At 55.8% G+C, this 19,405-nt stretch overlaps 5 protein-coding genes and 1 non-coding gene across 6 annotated transcripts; 5 read left to right on the plus strand and 1 right to left on the minus strand.

The window, feature by feature from the left end:
* Window positions 1-502: 502 nt before the first annotated feature.
* LTR77_010022 (uncharacterized protein) lies at window positions 503-5,528 on the minus strand (the record flags this gene model as incomplete). The annotated part of the gene is made up of 2 exons (XM_064807247.1): window positions 503-5,413; window positions 5,487-5,528. The coding sequence occupies 2 exons, from the start codon at window positions 5,526-5,528 to the stop codon at window positions 503-505; spliced, it is 4,953 nt and encodes a 1,650-aa protein (XP_064654620.1).
* A 2,668-nt stretch (window positions 5,529-8,196) lies between these two features.
* On the plus strand, window positions 8,197-11,594 carry LTR77_010023 (uncharacterized protein; the record flags this gene model as incomplete). The annotated part of the gene is made up of 2 exons (XM_064807248.1): window positions 8,197-8,699; window positions 8,735-11,594. 2 exons carry the CDS (start codon window positions 8,197-8,199, stop codon window positions 11,592-11,594), a joined length of 3,363 nt encoding a protein of 1,120 aa, XP_064654621.1.
* An 831-nt stretch (window positions 11,595-12,425) lies between these two features.
* On the plus strand, window positions 12,426-13,328 carry MET16 (3'-phosphoadenylsulfate reductase; the record flags this gene model as incomplete). Its single annotated transcript, XM_064807249.1, has 1 exon — window positions 12,426-13,328. The coding sequence occupies one exon, from the start codon at window positions 12,426-12,428 to the stop codon at window positions 13,326-13,328; it is 903 nt and encodes a 300-aa protein (XP_064654622.1).
* A 779-nt stretch (window positions 13,329-14,107) lies between these two features.
* MET3 (Sulfate adenylyltransferase) lies at window positions 14,108-15,887 on the plus strand (the record flags this gene model as incomplete). The annotated part of the gene is made up of 2 exons (XM_064807250.1): window positions 14,108-14,126; window positions 14,179-15,887. The coding sequence occupies 2 exons, from the start codon at window positions 14,108-14,110 to the stop codon at window positions 15,885-15,887; spliced, it is 1,728 nt and encodes a 575-aa protein (XP_064654623.1).
* Window positions 15,888-16,576: 689 nt separating this feature from the next.
* Window positions 16,577-16,671, plus strand: LTR77_010026. The gene has a single exon. It is a non-coding gene; the product is annotated as a tRNA-Glu (tRNA).
* Window positions 16,672-18,025: 1,354 nt separating this feature from the next.
* On the plus strand, window positions 18,026-18,971 carry LTR77_010027 (uncharacterized protein; the record flags this gene model as incomplete). Its single annotated transcript, XM_064807251.1, has 2 exons — window positions 18,026-18,435; window positions 18,488-18,971. 2 exons carry the CDS (start codon window positions 18,026-18,028, stop codon window positions 18,969-18,971), a joined length of 894 nt encoding a protein of 297 aa, XP_064654624.1.
* Window positions 18,972-19,405: the final 434 nt, after the last annotated feature.

Below are 19,405 nucleotides of genomic sequence, written 5' to 3' on the forward strand. Positions count from 1 at the left end.
CGGAACATGCATGCTTTCACAACCTCTACTAAGCGCCGGCGGCACTGACGATGAAGTAGGTTCACCTGACCTTGTTGGCCTTGTTCAGAAGCCCTTGAGAATCGGGAAGCACAAAACACGAGATCAAGGTTTCCAAAAGGTAGTGGAGGCATCAACAACCAGTCATTGTCGATCCTGGAAGGAGACTGCAAAGTACCGGTCTGGGTATCTAGAGGCTGGTGCGGGCAGTTGACGCATCGCATTATGAAGCAATAGCCAATCCAAACAGTACGGAGGCTTTAGATCATGTCAGCGAAGGAGACGGCGACGGCTACCATTACAAGTGCGCGAAGAGAGTTTTGTCGTAGTCGCAGCAGTATTGCTTGTCTTTCAGTAGCGGCCATCAAGGCGATTGGAAAGTTTGAGTTCACGTTCAAGAGAGGCACTTGTCGGGAAGAAGTGTATTGTCAACCCTATGTATCTTCACAATGATGAATGAAGATATGTGCTAGACCCAAGGCGTCTAGCTACCTCTGCCACCACCACGCGCACGGCCTCCTCGTGCGTCTCCACGATCCCCGCGACCTCCGCCACGACCTCCTCGCCCGTCTCCACGGCCTCCGCCTCGGCCTCCGCCACGACCTCGTCCACGGGGCGCGCCAATGAGGTCCACGCCAGGATCCGGAATTGTCGGCTGTGCGTCGTCTCGCTTGTGCCGCTTGTTGGGGTTGCCGATGCCAGGCTGGGCTTCGTCGAAAGGCCTGTCGTCAAGACCAGCGTTGCTGAAGTTTCCTCTGCCACGGCCTCGGCCGCCACGGATGTTGCCCTTGTGGTTGAGAGCAGGCGCCTTACGGAGTAGGCCCGTGTAGAAAGTATTCGTGTCGACCTTCTCACCAGCGAAGGCCTTCTCGATGTCCTCTTGAGCCAGAATGTCGTTGTGGTCGTACATCTCCTGCGTAAGATCCCTGAACAGCTTGACATCGCCGCGATTGATGAAGTCCTCTGGCCCAGAGCTGAGAATAGCCTTCATCCAGCCTCGCAGGTTGCCAACAATGATGAGCCCGTCCCGAGCGCGACTGGTTGCGACAGTAATGAGCCAACGGTGATAGATGAAGCCAAGGGCAAGATCATCTTCTGCGTTATGCTGGACGAAGGAGAGGATCACGATCTTGTTCTCATGGCCAAGCATCTCGTTCACCGTCGCAATGTGCACATCAGCCAGAGCTGGAACCTGCTTGGTAGCGCGAGCCAAAGCGCCCAGAAGGCGAAGCTGGCCACCGTAAGGAGTACAGATGGTGATATCCTCCGGCTTGGCACCGTGGCCGATAAGCTGGGCTGCAAGGTCAAGGCAAAGCTTCGCTTCGGACAGGTTGCACGCCGAAGCAGTGCCTCTGAAGATCCCGGAGTGACCCTCGTTGGCAATGCCGACACGCAATCTGTTGTTCCAGACGGGCACCCGACTCATCAAGGCCCGGAAGCTAACACGAGTGTCGTTGTCAACTCTCACAGAAGGATGGTCGTTGAACTCCTTGTACACTCGCTCGCGGAAGAACTCGGAGAGATTCGGATTCTGGCGATACTGCACGTTATACTGGACGCTGTCGCGTGGAGTGACTTCGTCCTCAATGAGCTTCTCGAAGAGCGAGACTTGAACCGACGGGAAACACTCGTTATGCCCACCGGAGGAGGCAACAGCCTTGAGCTGCTTATGGTCACCGACTAGAACAATATGCCTGATACTGTTCTTGTGGCTAGCCATAGGGATCATGGCATCGGCGGGCATTGAGAAACCAGCCTCGTCGATAAGCACCAGGATCGGCTGGAAGTAAAGGGCCAGCGCGGGATGGCACGACGAGTTGTTCGTAACGAACACAAGCCGGCATTTCGTGAAGTACCGCTTGACCCAGTATTCATCGACGGCAATGAAATCCTTCATCAGTTTGTCCATGCCTGCCTTGGTGATCTTCTTGGAATCGTTGGCCTCTTGAATGATCTCCAGAAGACCGAAGTACTTGGCAGCATTCGCAGGGTCCTCCTTCGGCGCATTGACATTCTCCTCCCACGGCCCTGTCGTGAACTTGCTGATGAATCGTAGCTTCTTGGCCGAGAAGGACTCATCGGTGTGGCCCTCCTGCAAGTTGTTGTACGCGGTCCGGATCACCTGTGCCAGTTGCCGCTGCCTCGATTTCTCGATCTCAGCTTCCAGCTTCTTCTCGTCTTCCTCCTGCATCTCGTCAGCCCAGTTGAGGCTTGTTGCAGGAAGCTTGTCGGCCGCTGCGGGCTGCTCGTCTGCCGCAGGTTGGTCGCCTGCCGCGGGTGTGCCGGAATCCATATTGGTATCGCCCTGCTTGTCGACTCCAGCTTGGCTCTCGGGTAGGAGCCCATGCTCGGTCAGGTACCAGATCAAGTCTCGCTTCTTCTCCTTCTTCTTCGGTTTCGCCTTGCTGCTCTCTGGCGGCTCGTCACCGTCCTTGCTCAGGGGGACTGACATGGCTGCCATATCAGAAGCAAGGTTATCGGCCCGGTCTTCCCAGACTCCCTGAGCATCCGACGAGGTGGTGTCGGTCTCAAATTGAGCTCCAGTGAACGTGCACCAGTCGATCGGATCAATGGTGCCAAACTCCTTCTTGAAGCTATCGTCTAGCTTGTTGACTGCCTCTTCGAAAGACTGCGCTGCAGCCTTCACGGCCATGTTGGACGCTGCCGTTACCAGGATCTTGACATCGTTAAGAATCATGGCAATAACAAGAGCCATGGCGCCTTTAGTCTTGCCGGTACCAGGAGGGCCCCAAATAAGTGAAAGACCGTCTTTGCTCCGGAGAAGCTGCCAAGCTGCGTCAACCTGCGACTCGTTACAGCCAAGGGCCTCGCAGATGCGGATGATCTTCTTGTGACGAGCTCCGTCGACGCCGCCTTGGGTACTAAAGGTCGCAGTATTCTGGCCTTCTGGGACCGGGGCGCCGAGGGCAACGTTGGCGAGAGCAACGCCTTGGTTCCGGTCGGGGTGGCCTTCCGCGATCGACAAAAGCGCGTTCATGCTGCGATTCGCTGACTTGGGGTTGAACGGCCACTTAACAGTAGCCTCCATCGTGTCGCCATCCTCAAGCAATGCTGAGCTGGGCTCAGAGGGCAGACAGTGAACGGTGCAATGCGCACCAGTGTCGAGAACATCCTCGCAGACTGCACCGAGAAGCTTGACTCCGACGCCTCCTTTGGAGGTCACGAATATGTTGCAGCGCTTCTTGAGCTCCGGCATGATGGTGTCTGACTGCTTGCCTTTGGTAACACCTTCGAACCAGAGAGAAGCAAAGTAACCTCCATCGGCCAGGGTATTGATGCGGCAGACAACCCGGCCTTCGAGCCTTTCAGTAAGCTTCAGAAGTCCCTCTTCCTGCGCTTGCATCTCCCGGGCCATTGCGATGCGGGAGAGGTACAACGCACTCTTCTCGTCCGGCTGTGTGCTGGTGCGAATAGGCAGGAAGTCTGCGATATGCTCCGGAGTGTAGCTTGCGGCTTCGTCTTTCACATACCTCACCTGGAATTGGGTGATCATCCAGCGTGGGAATGGAAGCCATTTGCCGCTTTTCGGGTCCCTGAAGGGGAACTTTGGGCTGTCAAGTGGGACTCCTTTACCTGCGACGACGTACCACCAGTAGTAGCCAAGGTTGGTGGTGGCGTAAGAGATAGCCCGTACGTAGTCGAAGCATCGCGGTAAGATCTGCATGACCTCAGTGTCCTTGACTTCGGAGTATATGGACAGGTTGGTCGCAGTATCAAGTACCAGGACAGCTTTCTGGAAGGTGCTCAAGGATGCTGTTGGCGTGGCCCGGATGACGTCCAGTTCGTGAGTAACGCGGGCCCCATCAGCCGAAGCCGCTGTGTTCAGGCCGTACCATATGCGCTTGCCGGTGGCGCCGGTGGTCGGCTTGTCATCTGCCGACCAAAGCTCGAGATCTGTCCGGTAGAGTACGTCCTTCTTGGCGAGCTCGGTGAGCACTGGAATATTAGGCATGCCCACTTTGACCTTGTTATCAGCATGCGCGAACTTGACACCCACGTCGTTTGCATTCCGAGCGAGGCACCCAGCTGGAATCTCCAGGCGAACCCAGGATGCCGCTGTGTCGCCTTCTTTGGCTGGCCGACGTAAGCGAATGACGAAGACCGGGACCTGTGTGTCCGGGCGGATCTGGAACTCGCAGAAGTGAAAGAGCCCATCCGGGCTGTCCTTGACCTTGGGATCTGGGTTGCCGAAGGAGCCGACCCCAGCTACACTGATCAATGCTGGCCGCTTGTCGTGCATCTTCTTCTTGTTGGCGTTCAGCATAGGATGGTGATCCTTGCCGCGGTAGTCGAAGATCCGGGTTAGGTCAAAAGCCTTGCCCTTATCGCAGTCCAAGAACATGGGATACAAGTGAGTAGGCTCGGTGTACTGCGCACCAACTGGAAGCGTGTCGGCGTTCACGGTCTGATAGCTAGCCAGCTTCTCGGGGTCCTCTGGCTTTGGCACGGAATGCTTCTCGATAAGCTCCTTGACTCCGAGATCGTCTTCCAGAATGCTGAACTTGTGTAGATTCGGCATCCTGCGCTGGGCGTCCTCAGCTGGGTCGCCGGTGAGATCCATGGCATCAGAGTCGTTGCTGAAGGGAGCGCCAGCGCCAGTGGGCCGATGCTGGACAGGCTGGAAGCCACCTTCGGCTGATCGGGCTGGCGTAGTGAGTGCTTGAGCCATGACCGGGCCGAACAACTTGCCGGCTGGCGGAATCGAGCCCGGCTGCGCTGAGTACTGCCGAGGCTGGTGGCGACCTTGCTCATCTGGCACCCAGTCGTCGGCATGCTCAGGCACCGTGAAGACGCCGCCTCCTTGGGGCGTAGGCACGACAGACTCAGGTACACCCGCAAGGTAGCCGCCTTGCTGGACCAGGTGCTCAACGGCCATGGCTGGTGCCTTCGACAAAGATCCGTGTCCGAAGGCGTGCTCTCCTGGCGGTGCTGGCTGTGAGTCTTGTGCCCTCTGCTTGCCCTTGCCATTGCCCTTGGCTGCTGCTTCGTCCACCTTATTCTCCAGCCAGTCCTGCAGCTTGGTCTTCGGTGTGTCGCCCTTTGGCGCTGTCTCCGGTGCTGTCGCTGGTGTTCCAGAAAGCTCCTGGGAAGGCTGCTGGAGAGACTGCTTGAGAGGCGACTCTGGAGCGTCTTGGAACTCGTCTCCCTCTCGAGATTCTTCCATGGAAGTGTCCTGCGGGGTGGTGGGTGGAGATGGCTCCTTCGCCCCTCGAGGCTCCGGATCGGGTTGCTGGCGGGCAGCAGGGTGCTGCTGGGCAGCGGGGAGGGTGGTGGTTAGCTCCTTCGCCCCTAGAGGCTCCGGAATTGCTTGCTGGGCAGCCTGAGCTGCGCCAGCGGGATTGACGACCTGCGAAGGCCGCCCAGCTTTAGGGGGCTACAACAACAGTTAGCAAGCGCATTGGATATCGAGTGCGGAGGCGAACATGTTGTTCGCGAGCATAACATACCTGGGACCCCGACGCCTTCTTCTTCGCACGCTTGGGCGCCATCGCGCTCCGCAGAACGCAGGCAGACCCAAACACGCGCAGAGGAGGAAGAACGCACAGGCAGCTCAGACGGCAAAATAACCTTGTGAAGAGTGATGCTGTGCACCACTTTCGAAAAATGCGAACTTGAAGGAAGAAGGAATCGTGCGATGGCGAATTTTCATGATAGCAAAGTGCGGCAGTGCGGGACAAGCCGCGACGCTAATCCCAAGAAAGCAGTTGCGGCGACGTCACCCACACATGTCTCGAATTGAGTAAACAGCAAACGTGCTGTGCCTCCTTGGACAGTTTGCCAGAGAGTAGACGGCCGGTTTATCTCAGACATGACCCTCAACGCAGGTTGGCGAATGATCCTGTTGTTGTCTCGGATCTCCTTCCATGGCTAATTTCAACTTGCCTTTCAGGACTGTGGTCTCATGTCCTCTGATGGCCGCGCAATGCGGCTGAGACGTCTCCTACCTTCTGCTACTTCGTGCATCCTTACCTTCGGAAGTTTGTCTGCAAAGACAGGAGATCAAGGTCAGTGCTGCGCAACGCTCACAGCCTGCAGCTGCGACGGGGCGCTCTTCCAGGCCGACCAGGAAAGACGAGAAGCCAAGCCGAAGCGAAAACAAGACACGATGTCTCACACCATGTTGGCTGTCGCAGATGCGCACCTGCCTTCGACACACTTCTTGTACAAAGATGGCAGTCGAGGCACTCAGACGGCGTCCTGCTCCTGAAGCGGCGATTGATCTGCAAGCTCAACTGTGAATCCCAGATTCACATGGCAGGCAGCGCATCCCGTAGCGCGATATACCATCGGGTCATCAGAGTCCAGCTGCTTGCTATGGATCGTGGCTTGTGGAATCCAGAGCTCTGGATTGGCTCAAAAACTTCTGTGAGCCAGTTCCTACCAGTGTTTCCAATGGTCCTCGTATCTCCTATCTTCTCTTGACCCAGCTACCAATCCCCTTCGCTCCTCGTGGCAACCATGCTCTTGCAGAACAGCGCGGACATTATGACTGTGAGTCGAAACACAGCATCTCCTTTTGCCCTTTGTTGTGGTCCCATGATTCCTCAGCAGCCTGGCGCCAGTCACTCAACAGTATTCGTGCTCGAGCTCGACGACTGGCGAGGCATGCTCGGCAGGGTCAGCCTTTGGGTTCGAGACTTTTGAAGATGGGTGGCCAAATTCAGTGACAGGATCCAATCGCTTGCGAGTGCCTTAGATGCCTGGCTCGTGAGCGCTATGGTTGGAAGGCGTGTTTGGCAGCGAGCCTCGTGGGCACAAAGGTCCATGCCTTGCACAGCATGGCCTGCTTATACCTGCCGTGTCCACGGTATTGTTCGAGAGTTGTCCACGGATTGGCAGCATGATTGCCTGCTTTCCACCCACACTTATCATCCTGACACTTGCATGGCCATGCGACGGACTCGCCAAACGAGCACAGCCATGCTGTTACGTGGAACGTTGCGAAGTCTTTCCATCCCAGCATCAGTTTTGGCGCACTTCGATGAGAACAAAGCACGGATGTGAATACAGCAGTGTCGCTTCATTTCAGAGAGCTCATAATGTTCCAATTGACAGGCAGTCGCCTCGAATGATGACGGCACAATCCAGTAGGAAGTCCAGATGGAAAGGTGAGGTTGGGATAGGGATAAGCTTGGCGGGCTGCCGACAAAAGTCCGTGGAGGCGATCCAATCGTTTTCTGTTTGAAGTTACTTCGCTGACTTCACGCTTCCAGATACCGATGCATTAGCCAAAACCATTATAATGCTCGTGTCCCGCTGTCGCTGCGATAACGTGCTGCGTTTTCTGAATGGTATGCCGCTCGTAGCAGAGCTCCGGCAGCCGACAAGGCCGTCTCGTTTGCAAGACAACCCGTATCAATGCACACAGTTTGTAGAGGAATGGGGACCTGATCTCAACCGTCAGTCCAGATTTTCAGCCATGTCGTCCATACGAGCACTGTACGAGTAGAGACAAGCAGAGCAAGTTCCGTACTGGCGCCGCCAGCTGTGGATTTACAAGATGTTCGCGGATGGAAAAGCAGAGTACGAGACAGATCTCTAGGTTCCGTTCGTCTGGAGGCGAATGCGATGAGGAATAAGAGTAAGTGACGACGATTGAATACACTGCATTGGGTGTACACGTATTGAAGAGGTGAGGTCCGTTTAAACCTGCCAAGAGCATCAACCATGGCCATACCGCACTTCAGCGCTTCCATCTGGCTCTTCTTTCTCCAGCACACGTTCGTATTCGGTCAAGTACTGGATGTATAACGTGCTCCGTAGCAATACGTACTCCCGTGATCATCTCGATCATGTCCGGAACCTCTAGGGGTGAAGGAGCTATACCACACACCACCCACGCCTCACAGGCATCAGGGAAGGCTCGAGGCTATGCCAGAGACATTCCATCATGGCGCCGTCGGGAGCTGAAGGAAGGGCGAGGACTGCCTCTTAGCGCTGACTTTCCGGCAGAAGTTGAGTACGCCAGACGTCACGGTCCGGACACAGCTGGCCGCAGCTCCAAGACGCCAGCAGCAGACTCATACCGCCCACGGACATCCAGAGACCAATCTCAAGCACCCGATCGACGAGAGCGCCACACCAGGGACCGAAGCCAGTCGACAACGCGCTCGAGACGCGGCGATCGCGTCGCAGATAGGAGTCGCTCGCCTCAGCATGATCGATACAGCAGGAGGTCTCCAGCTCCTCCGAGGCCGCGACAAAGCCATCAAGCACGAGATAGGACTCGGACACCTCCAAGATCTCGCCGCGAAAGGACTCCGTTGCGACGCCGCGCCGACAGCCGAGATAGGAGCCGAAGGCCAGCGTCTCCAGCTGCTCGACGGAGCCATCGTGGCCGGGATAGGAGTCCATCGCCAGACCGCCGCCGTGTCCGTCAAAGAACCAGGAGTCCGTCGCCAGATCACCGCCGCGACCGTCAAAGAGCCAGGAGTCCGTCCTCGTCATACTCTTACCGCCATCACCCAGGAAGGGTGGAACGCGCCGACTCATACCGGCCTAGCACCCAACGCAGGGAGCGTCCAAGCCACCGCTCCAGGAGCCGTTCGCGGGACCGGGCTCAGCGAGCGAATGCACCACAGCACTCGAGCAATGACGGCAGGTGGCGTTCACGAGGGCCATCCAGGGGTCGTAGAAGTCCTTCTCGATCTGATCTGCATGTAAGACGGGACGGCAAGCATCCTTCTTTAGACAGGAGTCGTCCGCCACGGAAGAATGGTTCTCCGGGCAGGACTGGGTCGGCAGCAGAGTTCTTGGACCAGGCCCAGTCGGAAGAACAGGATTTCTTCGACGACGACGCCGATTTCCTTGCTGAAATGGAGAAACATGCTAACACGGTGTCTGTAGGGACTGGCGGTCAGAAGCCGTCGACAAACATGCCCCTCACATCCACCAGCCAAGCGGCCGAAGTCTCGAAGAGCACCAAATCGATGGTCCGAAGCGACGGGAAGCGAGAAGTCGTCGAAAGTGTTCCCACGAGCCTAAGGCTTGCGAGACGCCAGACTGAAGACGGCATGAATATTCCAAGGCCACAGGTACAGACAAAGCGGGTGTCCGTGTATCCAGCTGCGAAGCCCAGCCAAGAAGCTTCTTCGATTGCCAGTGGTACCCAAGCAGATGCACCTGCTAACAGCCTCCAGCGAGACAAGGCCAGTACAGTTGCTGGCGACCCACAGTTTGATGCTTCTCAAGTTGACAAAAGTGCTCAGGTAGATGCATCCGCTAACGGTCTCCAGCAAGACAAGTCCAGTACCTTTACTGGCGGACCGCAGCTTGATGATTTCTTCTTTCTGAATGATGACGGCTTAACTGACCTTCTGGACCAGATTGCGCAAGACACGTCACTGCAGCCACAGCCACAAGAGCAGATCGTCCGGGAGAACCAATCTACCCTTCTGGAGACGCGGCCACAGTCACAAGAGGACATCAACCAGGACAACCCATCCACCCTTCCGGAAGTGCAGGCAGGGCTGCAACGGAACTTGACAGCTGCCTGCCAGACTTGCCGCAACCGGCACGTGCGATGCGATGGTCGCAAGCCGATATGTCAACGATGTGCTGACGAGGGATGCGAGTGCTTGTATACCGTCTCCCGGCGCGGTAAAAGACGAGCATGGAAAGACAATGCCCCTGGACCCGATGATACGTTCGTGGGAAGCTGGCCACCTCCGCCGATTCAGCGGTCCACAACTCGACCGTGGTCCAACTCAGGAACTGTGTCGTACGGCTCCCTTGGCTTTGGGATACTTCAGCCAGGACTGACAGACAGTACCCATTCGCCGTATGTTCCGGCGTTTCCACAGCCGACTGCAGTCAGTGCATACGGATCATACGGGCCTCCAAGGGCGGAGCCGACTCCAGTCGGTACATACGCATCATACGGGCCTCCAAGGACGGAGCCGACTCCAGACAGTGCATACGCCCCATACGGACCCTCGAGGCCGGAACCGATCCAGGACGAAGAGCTATTCAGCTATCAGACTGCCAGCCCCGGTGTAGTGCCCACAGTGCATTACTGTACTACGATCCAAGAGTGCGAGCAAGCTGCGCAACTGCTGTCAGGAGAGACTCTCCTCAGTCTGGACATAGAGTGGAAGCCAGGGCCCGCGTCAAACTTTGCAGGAGAAAACCTTTCCGTTATACAGATGGCGTCTCGAGACAATGTTCTCGTGCTCCACCTGGCTCTTATCCCGACCATGCCACCTGGGCACTCTGGAGCGGCGCCGGAGGTAATGGCCCGTACACTCAAAAACATCATTGAGAACGGGTCCATAATGAAGGTTGGCAATGCCATCAAGGGCGATCTCACTCGAGTTGCGAAGTGGTCCGGCGTGGACCTATCGCACACGAATGTGGTAGATACAATCGACTTGGCCAAAGATCTGGTGACGGACCTACCAAACAGGCAGCTCGCTACCATGGTGTCGCATTTCTTGAAGAAGAGGCTCCCGAAAGACGCTGTCCGGACGAGTGATTGGTCTAGGCCGCTTGGCCAAGAGCAGATTCAGTACGCCGCGAACGACGCCTACGCATCGCTTCTGGTCTTTCAACACTTCCAAGTAGCTTTCGCACAATCGGGTTTTACGGCCAGCGTAAAGGATCGAGCATCTTGCAGGCCAGACGACAAAGGCTGGATAGCTCGCTCGTCATCCGTGAGGAAGCCAGGGACATCCAAGCAGGTGGCCGGATCAGTGAATCCGTTCTTCTTTGCAAGGCCGCAGTCCATCGCTGCTGGTCCTGCCACACCATCGATAACTCCCCGTCCTGCGGCAACGCCGATCACGCCCCGACCTGCCACGCTCCGTGAAAGCGCGGCTATCTTGGCTGAGCGGGCGAACGCAGCCCGACAGCGTCAGCGGCAGCTCATTCGCGTCCCTACCGTTAGCTCTCGGATGTCCGGCTCGAACAATTGGGGCACAACGCACACCGTAGAGGACCTTCGGACTGGCAGCGCTCAGGTGGGAACTTGGCTCCACGGCTGGCTGAAAGACAACTCGACACCAGAAGTCCAGATACCGGACGTGATCACGATAGACCGGGTAGCCAGAGGGTGCCACCCCATTGCCACGCCACCACGAGAAGAGTCTGGCCCATGGCACGAACGAGTTGTGGCTGTCCGGGAGCGTTTCGGGGACGATTTCGATATCGAGTTCGTCGTTCTGCTTCGTGGAATCGACGGACTAATGCAGACTCAAACGCACTTCAAGCGACTGTTCAAGTGGTATCGCGAGCAATACCGGTATGACTTCTGTTTCATGGTCTGGCAACCCTCTGGCATACCGACGCAATATGCCAATTTCGACTTCGCGAAATCCATGTTTGAAGATCCGATGCTGGTAGGAAGTTGGTCAAAGTTGATGACACTGGACGACATGGTCAAGGCGACGCCCGGAGACGCCACCGTCGAAGGAAAGTTTTGGGAACTTTGTGAAGACATGACTATATCGAAGGCAGGAAAGGAGCCTGGCACTGCTGGTCACAATGCTGGTCGCAACAGCATACCTCCCAGTGGTTCTTTATTTCAGTGGCATGCAGGGCAGATAGGAGAAACGTGATACCACCTTACCTCCTCTCCACTACTTCCTATTCGAGTTTAGGCCACGGGGACCTGGATTCAGACCTCGCCGAAGCAGAAATATATTTTGCTGTGGCAGCGCGTACGAAGGTTAGTACTTTCTTCTACCTCCTACAACCTCACCTCGACCATCCTCTACGACCTCTTTTCTTTCCGCTGCTTTGCATGCCCTCCCACGACGCAAAACCAATTCATCCCCCTCGAACGACTTAACGCCGAACGATCTGCCGATGGCTTGCATCACTGCGATGCTTTCGCACCAAAAGAGGGGCCGTGGGTCACACGCTGAGAAATCCACTCGCGCAAGCCAGCACAACAGCGTTTTGCACTGCCGTGAAGGCATAGCACAATGACGACGCAAGCGGCAACAAAGGCATTCATTGTCGCCGTCGAGCAACACCGCTGCCTTAGCAAAGGCATAGAAACATCTCGACAGAGAGATATGCTGCTGCCGCACAAATCCGCCGAGGACATCTGGACCGCAAACTTGCACCAACTTCGGCGGTAGCGCGTATCACTAAACAGGTGGGATGAAAAATTACCACTGGCATTCCACTGTTCTGCCGCCGGTGCGGACTTTTCATTGGCTTTGTCCGGCAATGGCGCCATTTGATTTCCAATACTTCTCTCTCTGACTCCACCTGCGCTGCTGCGTACTACTTCTGTTTCCTGACGTATTTCATCCTCTCCTTTCCTACCACTTCGCATTGACTGTTTGTTTGCACCTCCTACGCTCACGACAGACACTACTTTGATTTCAATACTGTCGCACTTGGAAGACATTGACGACTCCTTCCGGAATACCACAACCATGACATACCGCCACCGCTCGACGTCTTCAGAACGAGACGTGGACTCGGGATACTCCAGCGGCGAGTCCTCCACTGTCCTACCTGAGGTCTACTTCTCGCGACAACACCTTAAATTCCTCAACTCGCAACTAGCCAAGCTCGACCCTCGAGATGTCCTCAGATGGTGCATGACGTCGCTGCCTGCACTCTACCAAACATCAGCATTCGGCCTGACCGGTCTCGCCATGATGGACATGGTCGACAAACTCGACTTCCCACTAAGATCCAACATCGAGCTCATCTTCATCGACACACTCTACCACTTCCCGCAGACCATGGACCTGGTCGAGCGAGTCAAGGAGCGCTACCCTCGGCTGAAGATCCACACTTTCAAGCCTGAAGGCTGCGACACAACATCCGACTTCGAAGCAAAGCACGGCGACGAGCTGTGGAAGAAGAACGAAGAACTCTACGACTTTTCCGCCAAAGTCGAGCCCGCACAGCGCGCCTACTCCGAGCTCAAAGTTAAGGCCGTCATGACTGGCCGTCGAAAGTCGCAAGGCGGCAAGCGAGGCGAGCTGGAGATCCTCGAGTTCGAAGAGGAGACTGGAGTCATAAAAGTCAACCCTCTCGCCAACTGGTCGTTCAAGGAAGTGCAGGCGTACATCAAGGAGAACAATGTCCCCACCAACGACCTGTTGGACCAAGGTTACCGGTCTGTGGGTGACTGGCACTCGACTGAGCCGGTGACTGACAGCGAAGACGAGCGTGCCGGCAGGTGGAAGGGCAGGAACAAGACCGAGTGTGGGATTCACAACAAGAGGTCGCGGTATGCCATGTACCTTGCCGAGCAGGAGCAGCAGCGGCAGAAGGAGTTGAGTGAAGCTATCAATGGCGGGTTAGGGATCGAGGCGTCTTCGTGATGCTGGTCCTGCTAATTGTTGATGCTTCTTTGCTTCTTTGATGAATGTATTTTAGCGGGCGCTTGGGCGGATTCTCGGAGTTACCAAAAGCCTACGGGCAGGCATGAGTTTACGTCTGAGAGTATAGACGATATATGAAAGGATCACGAGTATTCGAAATATACCTTACCATTGTCTCGAGTTTCATTGTCATGTTCTCTGTCGACCGGCTCAAAGGTCATCTGAATTTTCACCTCACCCCACCATCTCACGATGGTTCACTGCTTCGGCCGTCGTCAACACTCCCGTCACATCTACAGATCTACAGATACCAGTCCAGCAAGACTGGCGATGTGGCTAGCTGGGTGATGCTCGTGCACCACTTATCACACCGCCCTCTGGATATCAGCGTTGTCATGTGATGTAGCAGGCCTGATAGAAGTCTCCCACCGCGAACAATTGGCAATCACGCAATCACCACACCAATCCTAATAAAGACGGCCCAACATATTCCAGACGCCAAGCGGGTTTCGCGTTCGAGAGTTTCCCACAAGTGGCACGTTGGTCGAAAGGTGGTGGGCGAAAGGCGCCCTGCGCTAGTGTCTCCCACTCAGACCGCTCCCCACTTGAGACGTCGAGGAAAATATTGATTGCGGCAACTCCCCCCAAATTGATCGTCAGGAGCGTCAGGAGCTGTTTCTTCTGCTTCATTCTGTCAATCACAACACATCAACACTTGCTCAAACAACTACACAAACTGCCCGCCGAATTGTAGTGAAGACCGCCCGCATTGACACAAAATGGCCAACCCACCTCATGGTACGCCAGTGCGAGACCCCTCGTTGAACTCTTATCTTCTAACAACGACCAGGCGGTGTCCTCAAGGACCTGATTGCCCGCGATGCTCCTCGCAGGAAGCAGCTCGCGGAGGAGGCAGAGACCCTCCCCGCCGTCGTCCTCAACGACCGTCAGCTGTGCGATATCGAGCTGATCCTCAACGGTGGCTTCTCGCCGCTCGAGGGCTTCATGAACGAGAAGGACTACAATGGCGTGGTTGAGAAGAACAGACTCGCCGACGGCAACCTCTTCTCCATGCCCATCTGCCTCGACCTCGAGAAGGAGGATATCGATGAGCTCGGGATCAAGGCCGGCAAGCGTGTCTGTCTGCGTGACTCCCGCGATGACCGCAACTTGGCCATCATGACCATCGACGACGTCTACCAGCCTGACAAGAAGAAGGAGGCGAAAGAAGTCTTCGGCGGTGACCCAGACCACCCCGCCGTCAAGTACCTGTTCCAGGTGTCCGGCGACTACTACGTCGGTGGTAAGATTGAGGCCATTGACCGCCTCATGCACTACGACTACGTTGGTCTCCGCTACACCCCTGCTGAGCTCCGTCTGCACTTCGACAAGCTCGGCTGGTCTCGTGTCGTGGCCTTCCAGACCAGGAACCCCATGCACCGTGCTCACCGTGAGCTGACGGTCCGCGCTGCTCGCCAGCGACAAGCCAACGTGCTCATCCACCCGGTGGTTGGCATGACCAAGCCAGGTGACATTGACCACTTCACCCGTGTCCGTGTCTACCAGGCTCTCCTGCCCCGCTACCCCAACGGCATGGCTGTGCTCGGTCTGCTGCCCTTGGCCATGCGTATGGGCGGTCCTCGCGAGGCCATCTGGCACGCCATCATTCGCAAGAACCACGGCGCCACTCACTTCATCATCGGTCGTGACCATGCCGGTCCAGGCAAGAACAGCAAGGGTCAGGAAATCTACGGCCCGTACGATGCTCAGTATGCTGTTGAGAAGTACAAGGACGAGCTCGGCATCGAAGTCGTCGAGTTCCAGCAGATGACCTACCTGCCCGACTCCGACGAGTACAGGCCGAAGGACGAAGTGCCAAAGGAGATCAAGACCCTCGACATTTCCGGCACTGAGCTCCGTCGCCGTCTCCGAACTGGTGGTGACATCCCAGAGTGGTTCTCGTACCCCGAAGTCGTCAAGGTTCTGCGTGAATCCCACCCACCGCGCAACAAGCAGGGTTTCACCGTTTTCCTGACCGGCTACACCAACTCCGGCAAGGACGCCATTGCTCGTGCTCTCAACGTCACGCTCAACCAGCAAGGTGGCCGCTCCGTCTCTCTGCTTCTGGGAGAGACCGTCCGCAGCGAGTTGTCGTCTGAACTCGGCTTCTCCCGCGACGACCGCGACAAGAACATCCAGCGCATCGGCTTCGTGGCGTCAGAACTCACCCGCGCCGGCGCCGCCGTCATCGCCGCCCCGATCGCGCCCTTTGAGGCGTCCCGCAAAGCCGCCCGCGAGATGGTCGAGAAGCACGGCTCCTTCTACCTTATCCACGTCGACACGCCGCTCGAGTACTGCGAGAAGACGGACAAGCGCGGGGTCTACAAGGCCGCTCGCGCGGGCAAGATCAAGGGCTTCACGGGGGTTGACGACCCGTACGAGGCGCCGAGCGATAAGGAGGCGGATTTGGTGGTGGATGTGAGCCATGATAATGTGAGGACGGCGGTGCATCAGATTGTGCTGTTGCTTGAGGCGGAGGGTTTGCTTGATCAGTTGTAGATTTGCAAGTGATCTGGGGAGGTGGAGGGGAGTGGGCTGGACAGGGAGTAGGTTATGAGATGCAGGGTATGGATTGCAGTGTCTATAGGACTAGAGATGGCAGGTGTAGATGGGCAGGAGTAGATGAAGAGGAGACGTGGACATGATAGATATCCTGGGTATGCGTCTTGTTGTAGGTAGAAACATGGGGCGTACAGTGGTGTATACAGAAAAGCACAGTCACTTTTGCTGCAATATGTGCTTGCCTCAATACACCTTCAGTGAGATATGTGGCAAGTCTGCCTTAGTGTAACAGCGGAAGCGTCGCCCCTCAAGCGGCCGACGGAGAACGCCAAGACTCTCCCCCCCAATCGGGACATTCCAACCCACTGCGCAACCACCTCTCTCCAGTGTCTTGCCATAGGTTATGTTGCTCAATGCAAGTTGTAATTACTCCGTTCGTCCCTGAAAGATGCCTAGCTACCCTATATTGATGCTCAATGAAGCTTTTTCATCTCATCCCTCGGTTCCGTCCCAACTCCTCCGTCCCTCATATCTTCCGTCCTTCAGGTTCAGTCGGTAGTTCCTCGGGCTCTCTATGCAAACTATTATAGAAGATTGCCAAAATCCCTGCTCCATTCATCAGACACTCCGATATGGGTAAGCGTTCACTTCTCTTGCTCATGCGATCCCGGAGCTTTGTCTGACCTTCCACCACAGTCTAGTGGCTAGGATTTGTCGCTTTCATTGGTCTCTCAACAACCACAGAGCCGACAAGGCCGGGGTTCGATTCCCCGTGTCGGAATGACACGTGAGTATGCTGTAACAACTCACCCGCAAGTACTTGGTTCAAATCCAAGGTGTGCGAACAACGGCCTTACTTTTGATTTTTTTTCGAGGGACCAGGGAGCCTGTGGGCCAAGAAAAGGCGACAGGGAGTTTTGCCGGCATAAGAAATGATAGAGAAGAAGAGCAATTGGCTAACAAGGCTGAGAACAAGTGGGGAGAGCACCGAGAGCGGACTTTTTTTGACCTTTGGTGTGCTGTCCCAATGAGGAAGGAGGAATTTTGGCTCCACTTACCTGACAGTACCTATGCGAAGCATCATCTTGCTCACGCTCAATAGTATGGACATCTCCCACAGCCTCATGAAGTACTTGGAATGTAAATGTTCGATGTTGATGGACGGCTGGAAGACATGAAGTCACAACGCTTGGACCAACTCCGAATCTAGCTACAACGACCACAACGACGGACTCGGCTCTACTTCCACCACACACGCTACAAGCTCGAAGCGCCTGAATAGCGGATACTCTCATATATGCCTCAAGCGCCTGTATATCGAGGATGTCTCAATCACAATGTCTGTCCATAGATACAACAGTCCAGCTCGCTTACGTCCACGGCCCCTTCACGATTATACCCTACAGCGCAGACACCATGGAACATGTAAACGGCTGCCTCGTCCGGACACTCAGTTACAAACATGTGCTGGACAACACCCGACTTCCTCATCCCTCTGCATTGCCGTCTTGGTGAACCTCTTGAAGGGCAATCGAACATCGACGCCGAGACCGTGCCGCATCAGCGCTCTCGTATTCGAGCCGCAATTGCAATCTACCTGACCAGGGCTCTTCTAAGCAGCATGGCACCAGGATGAACAGCGCCTCGAGAGCGCCTAACACCTGGATTTAGTCCATAGATAAGTCCCGTGAATTCCCCTCTAGCGATATTCCTTTGCATCCTTCGAACGCAAAGTCTTCGCTGCGGCGCTGTCCTTGATGTCGAATGCACGACGAGGACATGTCCAAAGCCATCCTCTTCAGCATATGTTGCTTATACTTGATCGCCCTCGCTTCCTCCAGCCATGCTGATAAGGCGGTTCCCTCAATTTTAATTGAAGAGCGGGCGAACGGCTACGGCAGCAAGGACACCACTACAGAGAAGGACTACTTCCACTTTGTCACCAGACCGGACATTCGAGCTCTCAAATGGTCAATCGAGACGTACGACCACAAAGCACTCGCCCCTGACTTGAGTCCAACGAGACACATACTGTCCTCACCCTCTTCGACAACGCGAGGGGCGAAGGCATCCAGACAGCCACGCACAACTACACCAGAGGCCTCATCCTGTCCTTGCACGACGACAAGGCAGAGATGGTGGCAGAATATCCTCGTCCCGACCACCAGTACTCGACCTCCCGTGGAAGCATGGAGATCCTGCCCAATGGAAATGTGTTCATGGGCTGGACTTTCCACAGTCGGATTTCAGAGCATGCACAAGACGGGAGAGTGTTGATGAAGGCGAAGTTGCCTCCTCAGAAGAACACGTACAGGAGCTACAAGGCTCCCTGGACTGGCCGGCCGGTCGATCCTCCTGATGTTCTGTCACGTGCTGTGGAGCACGGCTCGTCTAAGGGGTTGACGACGGAAGTCTATGTCAGCTGGAATGGTGCGACGAATGTTGAGAAATGGAACGTATATCAGGCAGATCTCCAAGGAGGCGAGAAGAAACTAGTGACGTCGGTGAAGAAGATGGGGTTTGAGACCAGCGTGAAACTCGAGGAGTAAGTCAACAATGCGTCCTGCGTTGTTCCTCGATTTACTGACCAGAACTAGATTCATACCTACGGTCATCGTCGAAGCGAGCGACTCCGAAGGCAGATCACTAGGCCAGTCGAAGCTGACACGAACGATACCGGCAGATCGTGACGAAGACCAATTCAACGAGGAGCAGGAGTGGCTGGACGAACACGTACCTACCACACCGGTCGAGCTCACCAACAGCGTCGAAGGAGAACGCTATGGATCAGGCTATTCATTCTGGAACCAAACCCCATTCGCGCGACAGCACGCTACCCTGGCGGCATATATTGGAGGCGTCTTGACTTGCTGCACTTTCGCTTTTCTGTACTTCGCCGGCTCTCGGTCGAAGCATCGAATGCAGAGGAGGCGGCAGACAGCAGGCTATGAGCAGGTCTACAAGGAGGATCAGGAGAACGAACATGAGCTTGACGATGGTGTGGGTGAGTCCGACGGCTTCAGAAGCCAGAGCACTACGCCTGCGAATTCTGATGGCGGCAGCAGCTGGAAAGGAGGATGACTATGAATCCCTGTCAGTCCCTGTTGAACAAAGGACGTTCGGCTGGATCACTTCTTGCTTCATTCGAGCGGAACCCCTTTGGTGCTCACCAGCAGACGTTGATGTTCGACGTCCAAGCCTAGGTGCTCCCTTCAGTAGCGCGCCGCAGGCCACCAGACGAAGAATCGGAGGCTTATTGGGAGCCTTTCAGCATTCTCTGAACGACCACTGATCATGAACGAGAGATGCAGGCTTCTCATGGGACGTTCGTTCGGCTTCCAGATACCCAAGTAGCGGTGCCAACAATTCAATCCTTGAACGTTGTCAAGAAGACTGCTGAAGCCGGCCCTGCCAAGCCTCGCAAGCTGGTGTCCGAGCTCCACGCCCACTTGCCGCCGCTCCTAAACCTCCCCCAAAACTCGTGATCATCCGTCCACCTCAGACCAAAAGAGACC

This window comes from Saxophila tyrrhenica (genome assembly GCF_035928015.1).
Source record: "Saxophila tyrrhenica strain CCFEE 5935 chromosome Unknown scaffold_20, whole genome shotgun sequence".
NCBI classification, from domain to species: Eukaryota; Fungi; Ascomycota; class Dothideomycetes; order Mycosphaerellales; family Extremaceae; genus Saxophila; species Saxophila tyrrhenica.